Source organism: Brassica napus, unplaced genomic scaffold (assembly GCF_020379485.1).
Source record: "Brassica napus cultivar Da-Ae unplaced genomic scaffold, Da-Ae ScsIHWf_1237;HRSCAF=1767, whole genome shotgun sequence".
In the NCBI taxonomy this organism is placed as follows: domain Eukaryota; kingdom Viridiplantae; phylum Streptophyta; class Magnoliopsida; order Brassicales; family Brassicaceae; genus Brassica; species Brassica napus.
In genome coordinates, this window is record NW_026014658.1 from 334,770 (window position 1) to 344,304 (window position 9,535).

The window sequence follows — 9,535 nt, forward strand, 5'->3', positions numbered from 1 at the left end:
AATCAACCTCTTAGAATCACCAGCTATGATGTTTTGATCTGGCCTTGAGTAAACCGATTTAAACTCAGTCTGATCTTGTCCTGAACTTTGGTAAACTGACTAGAACCGAGCTGAACTTGTATAGTCTGAGCAGAACCAAGCTTGAACTGATCTGATCTAAGGTGTTAAGGCATGAACCGAACTGATCTTGTGATCATACCACTCTGTTTCAGGTCAGAGGTAGAGTAAAGCTTAAAGTATCCAGTCCTGTCCATTCAGCCTTGTTCAAGTGGAACTCAAGTCTTGTCCAAGCCAGTTTCAAGATTAATCTTTAGGTGAGTCTAGATAGATGTTGAGATTGATTGAGTTAGTAAAGTCTCTCAAGTTTATAAGAATGGTGTTATGTTTACTTATTGTGAACTATACATAAGAGTAATCAAAAGGTTAAAGTGAGGTTAATCATAATCATAGTACTTGTTCTCAAGTACTCATCTTAATTATGAAATAATCATGGTTTTGATTATGGATTAATCTTGGTTTAATTAAGAATTAATCTTGGTTTAATTGAGAATTAATCTGAGATTAATTAAAGAGTAATCATGATTAATTAAGTACTAATCTTGGATTAATTAAAGATTAATATGAGATTAATTAAGGATTAATTTAGGATTAATTAAGAGTTAATTATGATTAATTATGAATTAATTATGAATTAATTTTTGGAATGATTATGGAAGTAAAATCATGTGAAGTCTTGTTATATTCACTATCCCTAAAGCCCCCGCATTACTGTGACTTGGTCCTGCGAATGGAACAAGGTCATGAAGACACGATGATGGGGTAGCTCCCTGGAGACCGTGTACTGCATGACGATGCAGTGTCGGATTGTTCATACCGGACATTCGACAATGATGGTGATGCTAACTCACTAGTCTCGGTTAGCCTTAGTGGTTTCTCGGGTCTAGTATATATATTGTATTATATGAGTATGGTAACGGGCGGGTGTTGTGGAAGTGATGTTTAAAATAAGAATTCACAATGATGATCGATATTAAAGTATAGTACTAGTACTTGCATGATCATGTATATGCATTTGATAATTGCTTGATTTATTATTGATTGTGTTGTGATTCTAGATTCACTGAGTAAACTAGTTGTTCATGACTCATTTGTGTGTGCAGGTAACCCTTAGGCGGGAGACACTTAAATCTTTTGGACGGAAGGAGCGGCCAACCAGCGGTAGTGTTTTGTTGTCCTTGCAACATATGTTTTGATGTATATTTACTTAAAACGTTGTTGGGCGATAGGCCGTCGGGTAAACTATAACAGTTTGTAAGATGTTTAAAGTAAATAAATAATGTATAAAAGATGTTTATAAATCACGAGTTCTTATATGACATTAGTCCTTGTCCGGGACGAACTAACTATCGAATATTGCTTTATCGGGTTGAAAAGCCTAGAGTAATTTCCGATAGGAGTGTCTGTGTTCTTTGGTTGTTGGTCTAAGGTGATCGGATTTATTTCGAGAACCTCGGGTCGACCATCAGGGAACATCGACCGTGTCATTTCCGGTTATCTACGATCGGGGGTGTCACATACGTGGTATCAGAGCATTGTTATACGATGCTAGAATGGGACTTGTTTCAAAAAAAAAAAAAAAAAACTTTCGAGTCAAAAATGTGTCGCAAGGATAATTAGGATATGCTGGTTTGTTCCTTCTTTTAGGAATTGATAGACCTGGGTAGAAACTTACCATGATCTTTTGTTGCACATGCCACCGAGACAGGCACATCGTGGTGGACATTATCTACCGATACCTATTTCATCATCTTCAGACTCCTCGCCGCCATCTACTCCGGCACCACGTCCGACTCCTAGCTTTGAGGCTACACCTTCAGGCTCTAGCTTTGAGACTGACCCGTCTGAAGGGTCAAATGATCAGACACCGGAGCACATTCATTTGTCTCCAGACCCGTACTTTATGGACATCGAGGTGGATGTGGTACATGATAGTCCAGTGCATGGAGATCATCCCGCAGCTCCTGCATCTCCTGCCGCTCATATTCCACTGGCTCCTGCCGCTTATATTCCACCGGCCCCTGCCGCACCTCTTCCGGCAGCACAACCTCAACCAGCGCCAACCGATCCAGCTATGATAGCACTTCTGGAACTGATGGCTGAGATGGTGAATTTGCAATATCAAGCATTGAATGCACAGCGAGAAGCACAGCATGCTCAGCCAGCTCCAGTACCTACCACTTCTCACCCGGACTTCCTGAAGATAGTCATGATTATGAAGAACTTGGGGACGAAGCATTACCAGGGAGGCACTGATCCCTGTGAAGCTGATGTGTGGCTTCACAATATCGAGCAGAACTTTGCTGCAACCCGTTGTCCGGAAGAATTTAAAAAAGACGTGGCTGTTTACTATCTAGAGAAGGACGCCATCAGTTGGTGGTTATGCGTAGAGAGGAACTTTGGAGACTTCAATCTGAGTTGGGCTGACTTCCGTACAGCGTTCGTTCAAAAGTACTTCCCACCGGAAACCCGTGATCGATTGGAGATTAAATTCATGGGGCTAGTTCAGGGAGGATTATCTGTTAGGAAGTATGAGGCAGAGTTCACCTGTCTCAGGAAGTATGTCAACTATGGTGGAGATGACGAGATGATGATTATCCGTAAGTTCCTTCGAGGACTTAACCCGTATATCAGGAGCAGACTTGAGGCAGTAGAGTTTCATAGGCTTGTTGATCTTGTTGAGCGTGCTGTGAATGTTGAGGAGGCCATTGCTGCTGAGAGAGCTTCTTCTAGCAATGCCGCACAACCTAGACGTCCATCTGTTCCATTCCAGCCGCAGCCGCATTCTGCTATGCAGCGAGGACGAGGAGGTAGAGCTTTTCGGGGAGGTCGTTCTGGAGGTTGTAGACCTAGAACCCCAACTTGTTTCACTTGTGGCCAGCTGGGCCATGTTAGGAGGGATTGTCCGACCATGGGACAGTTCCAACCGGCTGTACCATCTCACATCACTTGTTTCACATGTGGAGAGCGAGGACATTATGCGACATCATGTCCACACACTCATATTGCTCAGCCTGTTGTTTCGAGTGCTCGACCCGCCAGACCAGTTAACCCACCTCTACCCTTACCTCCTGCTCAGCGTCAAGCCACTGCTGGTAGGGCTTACGCTTTAGAGTTACCAGGACCATCCGGACCACCTCAGGGTCCAATTTCAGGTTTGTTTTCTTATCCAATTGAGTGTTGCATAATTTTTTTTAATAATTTGTGAATTAGTGATAAAATTTTTTTTTTATAAAAGTGGTTGAGTAAGTAATTGACGGTAAAGTCAATTATTGTCAGGGACTTTGCTTGTGGGTGGATCCACCCACATCCTTTTCGATTCAGGAGCAACACATAGTTTTGTAGCTCCCGAAGTAGCATCCCAATTCGATGGAGAATTCACTAAGGTGAATTTATCCATTCCCGTTCTAACTCCCGGAGATCAAGTTCTTGAAACTGAAGGCTGTATTCTAAGAGTTCCAATCATTATCCAAGATATGGTTTTTTCGGCTGATTTGTTAGTTCTCCCCTTAGAGAGGTACGAGGTAATCTTAGGGATGGATTGGCTGTCAAGTTACCGAGCTCACCTTGATTGTGGTCGAGGAAAGATTGTTTTCGAGAGAGATACCCAACCCCCTTTAGCTTACCATGGCATAGTACCAAGTGATGGAGCGTCATTAGTGTCAGCATTGAGAATTGAAAACCTTTTGGAGAAGGGTGAAGAAGGATGCTTAGTGACCTTTGTTGCTGGACCAGTAGAAGACGAGAAAGAGCAGAACATGGAAGAAATACCAGTAGTCAGAGAATATGAGGACGTGTTAAAGGCATTAGAGGGATTGCCGCCGTCTAGGAGTAACCCCTTTAGTATAACCTTAGAACCCAGATCAGCTGCAATAGCAAAGGCACCATACCGAATGGCACCAGCAGAACTCGCTGAGTTGAAGCAGCAGCTAGCTGATTTGTTAGACAAAGGTTTCATACGTCCTAGTTCATCACCATGGGGAGCACCCGTGCTATTTGTAAAGAAGAAAGACCGAAGCATGCGGTTATGTATTGATTATCGTGGAATCAATAACGTAACCATAAAAGACAAGTACCCACTCCCAAGAATTGATGAGATATTAGACCAGTTACAAGGCGCAAGCTGGTTTTCGAAGATTGATTTAGCTTCAGGCTATCATCAGATTCCGATTTCCGAAGCCGATATCATGAAGACTGCCTTTAGAACCCGCTATGGACACTTTGAGTTCGTAGTAATGCCTTTTGGTCTTACCAGTGCCCCGGCTGCATTTATGCGACTGATGAATGAAGTATTTCGGGATTACCTGGATGAGTTTGTTATCATATTCATTGACGACATCCTCATATATTCCCGAAGTGCAGAAGAACACGAAAGGCATCTACGACTAATTTTGGAGAGTCTCCGAGATCAAAAGCTTTTTGCTAAGCTTAGTAAATGTTGTTTCTGGAAAAGAGAAGTTGGCTTCTTAGTACATCGAGTGTCAGAAGAAGGAGTTGCCGTCGATCCAGAAAATATAGCTGCTATTAAGGAATGGCCGCATCCCACTTCTGTTACCGAGATTCGAAGTTTTCTTGGATTGGCCGGTTATTACAGAAGGTTTGTCCAAGGATTTGCAAGCGTATCAAAGCCTTTGACTCGTCTTACCGGTAAAGGGATTGCTTATGAATGGAGTATAGAAACCGACGAAGCATTCGAAAGTTAAAAGAAGCTTTGACGACTGCACCTATCTTAGCATTGCCTAAGCCTAACCAACCATAAACCGTGTATACGGATGCATCTCATGTTGGTTTAGGTTGTGTGCTGATGCAGGACGATAAGGTAATCACCTATGCATCTAGGCAACTAAGAAAGCATGAAGTGAATTATCCGACACATGACCTAGAGATGGCTGCAGTAGTATTTGCCCTTCGGATTTGGCGATCGTACTTGTAAGGTGAGAAGATCCAAGTGTTCACTGACCATAAAAGCCTTAAGTATCTTTTCACTCAACCTGATTTGAACCTAAGGCAAAGACAATGGATGGAGTTCAAAGCTGATTACGACATGCAGATCCTATATCATCCAGGAAAAGCCAACGTTGTTGCTGATGCGTTGAGCAGAAGGAAAGTTGATGTAGATATTGAAAAAGAACTCCAGAACCTGGAAGCAGAATTCAAGATGATTAGCTTGGCTGCCTTAGAAGGAGAGGAAAGAGAACCTCTAGGACTACAATTAGTAAGCCAAGCTGGTTTACTTTCTCGTATCCGAGAATATCAAATGAGAGATGTGAACCTGAAGAAGATACGAGAGCAGTTGAATGAAGGAAACTTCGGAGGATATCAAGTTGCAAGTGATGGAACTTTGTTACTCAATGGTCGAGTAACTGTTCCGAAAGGAGAAGGACTTCAAGGGGAGATTCTAAGGACTGCACACCATTCTCTCTTAAGCATTCATCCCGGGAGCACAAAGATGTATCGAGATATCAGAAGATATTACCACTGGCCAGGGATGAAGAGATATGTTGCCGTATGGGTTTCTCAGTGTCAGAGTTGTCAGCGGATAAAAGCAGAACACCAAGTTCAGGTGGCTTACTTCAAAGCTTACCTATCCCTAAATGGAAATGGGATGCAGTAGCGATGGACTTATTTCTGGTTTACCTCGAGCACCCGGCCATGGGAATGATGCAGTTTGGGTGATTGTCGATCGTCTCACCAAATCTGCTCATTTCCTACCGATGAAACTTACAGACAAAGTTGAGACGTTAGCAGAGCTGTATTTGGAGGAAATAGTAAAGCTTCATGGGGTACCAACAAATATAGTTTCCGACCGAGACCCGCGCTTTACAGCTGAATTTTGGCGAGCCTTTCAACAAGCCTTGGGAACTGATTTGCATATGAGTACTGTGTTTCATCCAGAAACCGATGGCCAAACCGAAAGAACCATTAGAACTCTGGAAGATCTGTTAAGGTTGTGTATCTTAGACTGGAATGGTTCGTGGGAAAAGTTTTTGCTGCTGATAGAATTCTCCTACAACAATAGCTACCACTCTATTATTGGTATGTCGCCATACGAAGCATTGTATGGTCGACCTTGTAGAACGCCAGTATGTTGGGCAGAAATTGGTGAGAGAAGAATTCTTGGTCCAGAAATAGTAGATGAGGCTGCAGAAAAAGTAAGGATAATTCAAGCCAATATGAAGAAGGCTCAAGACCGACAAAAGAAGTATGCAGACCGCGGTAGAAGAGAAGTCATTTTTGCAGTAAATGCTTTAGTCTTCTTGAAAGTAGCTGCACAAAAAGGAAATGATCGATTTGGAAAAATTGGGAAGCTAGCTACTCGTTACATTGGGCCGTACCAAATTGTCGCCAGAGTTGGAGAAGTAGCCTATAGACTAGAACTTCCACACGATATGCCTATGCATCCGGTATTTCATGTGTCGATGCTGCGTAAGCATATACCAGATCCGAATATGGTCGAGCCGCAGCAACCAGAGAACTTGCAACCTAACCTCACTTATCCTGAAGTTCCTTTGCGAATAGGCGAGCGTCGTATCAAGAAATTGAAGAATAGGGAAATTTTGCAAGTTCAAGTATTTTGGGGAAAGCGACAGAGAGTTGTTATAACATGGGAGGATGAAGATAAGTTCCGAGTTGATTATCCAGAACTCTTCTCAGATACCCCAGTCGTCCAATAAAGGGTGTACACTTGTATTTTTAGAATTCGGGGACGAATTCTTTTAAGGGGGGGGGGGGGAAGAGTGTAATAACCTTATGAGCCGATAAATTTTTGGTCAAGAAAAATCTCGCTCGACCAGTTTTTAGTTGGTTCAACAAGGATTAATAAAAATAAAGATTGACCCGGTAAATTAATTCCTCGAAGGGACTGTCTTGTGGTTGAAAGACCTTCACTTGATAGTTTGGTCGAGTCTTAAATATTTTGGTCGAATTTTTATTAAACTGGAAGAGATTTTCCGAGAACAAGACGAGAGCCAAAGACAAGGAATATTTGGTTGAAAAATTATTGAAAATTATCAACCAACTGCTACAATTAATTTTGGACCAGACTCATGTCTTCCACCAGCATGCTTGCTCAGTCTTTAATCACATGCCTTGCACCTGCCTGCTTGCCTAGCTTCTTCAGTAACTGTCACATGACAATCACAAGCTGCCTGCTTGCCTTGTTTCTTAGATTGTCATGTGAGAAGCACATGAAAGGGCTGGAGTTTCTTCAGGTTAAGGAAAGGACAGCAGCTTGTGCTGAGAGTTCTGAAGCAGCTGGCCAGCTGTCCCCACTCAGCTTAGCTTTGTCCTGAGTGAAACCCTCACCTGAAGCAAGCTCACCTCATATTTAACCCCTCTCCAGCTGCTTCCCACGTTAAGAACCCTGCAGAAAAACCTAGAGAAATTCAGAGAGAAAGAGAGAAAGAAGAACAGAAAAATCAGTGAGAAAAATCAGGAAAAAAAAAAAAAAATTGGTGGGGACCTAATCTTCAACCTTAGCTCAGTTTGTTACCTTGATAAAGATCAGAAGGTGAGATTTTTAAATAAAACCGTAGACCTAGTTGAGTTCTGATCATGATCAGACCTTGATCTTTCTCTTTGATCAGTCCAGCCACAAGCTTACCTTGGAGAAGAGGATCAGCTGAGGCCATCTAGTCCTTTGGTTCATCTTTGTAAGCTTTGGTCTCTTACCTCAGTCATGTCTTGATCAGAGCTAGTTGATGTTTACATAAGAACTTGGTCGGATCAGTTCTCTAAGTGGTGATATTGTTTAGATTTTGATTAATTTCGGTTTGAATCAACCTCTTAGAATCACCAGCTATGATGTTTTGATCTGGCCTTGAGTAAACCGATTTGAACTCAGTCTGATCTTGTCCTGAACTTTGGTAGACTGACTAGAACCGAGCTGAACTTGTATAGTCTGAGCAGAACCAAGCTTGAACTGATCTGATCTAAGGTGTTAAGGCATGAACCGAACTGATCTTGTGATCATACCACTCTGTTTCAGGTCAGAGGTAGAGTAAAGCTTGAAGTATCCAGTCCTGTCCATTCAGCCTTGTTCAAGTGGAACTCAAGTCTTGTCCAAGCCAGTTTCAAGACTAATCTATAGGTGAGTCTAGATAGATGTTGAGATTGATTGAGTTAGTAAAGTCTCTAAAGTTTATAAGAATGGTGTTATGTTTACTTATTGTGAACTATACATAAGAGTAATCAAAAGGTTAAAGTGAGGTTAATCATAATCATAGTACTTGTTCTCAAGTACTAATCTTAATTATGAAATAATCATGGTTTTGATTATGGATTAATCTTGGTTTAATTAAAAATTAATCTTGGTTTAATTGAGAATTAATCTGAGATTAATTAAAGAGTAATCATGATTAATTAAGTATTAATCTTGGATTAATTAAAGATTAATATGAGATTAATTAAGGATTAATCTAGGATTAATTAAGATTTAATTATGATTAATTAAGGATTAATTATGAATTAATTTTTGGAATGATTATGGAAGTAAAATCATGTGAAGTCTTGTTATATTCACTATCCCTAAAGCCCCCGCATTACCGTGACTTGGTCCTGCGAATGGAACAAGGTCATGAAGACACGATGATGGGATAGCTCCCTGGAGACCGTGTACTGCATGACGATGCAGTGTCGGATTGTTCATACCGGACATTCGACAATGATGGTGATGCTAACTCACTAGTCTCGGTTAGCCTTAGTGGTTTCTCGGGTCTAGTATATATATTGTATTATATGAGTATGGTAACGGGCGGGTGTTGTGGAAGTGATGTTTAAAATAAGAATTCACAATGATGATCGATATTAAAGTATAGTACTAGTACTTCCATGATCATGTATATGCATTTGATAATTGCTTGATTTATTATTGATTGGGTTGTGATTCTAGATTCACTGACTAAACTAGTTGCTCATGACTCATTTCTGTGTGCGGGTAACCCTTAGGCGGGAGACACTTAAATATTTTGGACGGAAGGAGCGGCCAACCAGCGGTAGTATTTTGTTGTCCTTGCAACGTACGTTTTGATGTATATTTACTTAAAACATTGTTGGGCGATAGGCCGTAGGGTAAACTATATCAGTTTGTAAGATGTTTAAAGTAAATAAATAATGTATAAAAGATGTTTATAACTCACGAGTTCTCATATGATATTAGTCCTTGTCCGGGACGAACTAACTATCGAATATTGCTTTATCGGGTTGAAAAGCCTAGAGTAATATCCGATAGGAGTGTCTGTGTTCTTTGGTTGTTGGTCTAAGGTGATCGAATTTATTTCGAGAACCTCGGATCGACCATCAGGGAACATCGACCGTGTCATTTCCGGTTATCTACGATCGGTGGGGGCCTCAGCCATGGACGTCCCGTGTGTGCTGACGGACACACACGGACAGCCACAGACGACGTGTGTGTGCTGCCGGACACCCACAGACGTCCTGTGTGTACTGAACAGACGGCCCACGTTGGCCAAAATTACCC

At 41.6% G+C, this 9,535-nt stretch overlaps 1 protein-coding gene across 1 annotated transcript; it reads left to right on the forward strand.

Moving 5' to 3' along the window:
* The first annotated feature begins 1,750 nt into the window (after window positions 1-1,750).
* Window positions 1,751-4,760, forward strand: LOC106437272. Its single transcript, XM_022717224.1, has 2 exons — window positions 1,751-3,212; window positions 3,337-4,760. Exons 1-2 carry the CDS (start codon window positions 1,751-1,753, stop codon window positions 4,758-4,760), a joined length of 2,886 nt encoding a protein of 961 aa, XP_022572945.1.
* Window positions 4,761-9,535: the final 4,775 nt, after the last annotated feature.

Excerpts from the sequence above, each read along its gene's own strand:
- LOC106437272 (XM_022717224.1), top strand. The coding sequence starts at position 1,751 with ATGCCACCGAGACAGGCACATCGTGGTGGACATTATCTACCGATACCT. Across the intron at positions 3,213-3,336 it reads ACCTCAGGGTCCAATTTCAG|GGACTTTGCTTGTGGGTGGA; the intron begins GTTTGTTTTCTT and ends AATTATTGTCAG.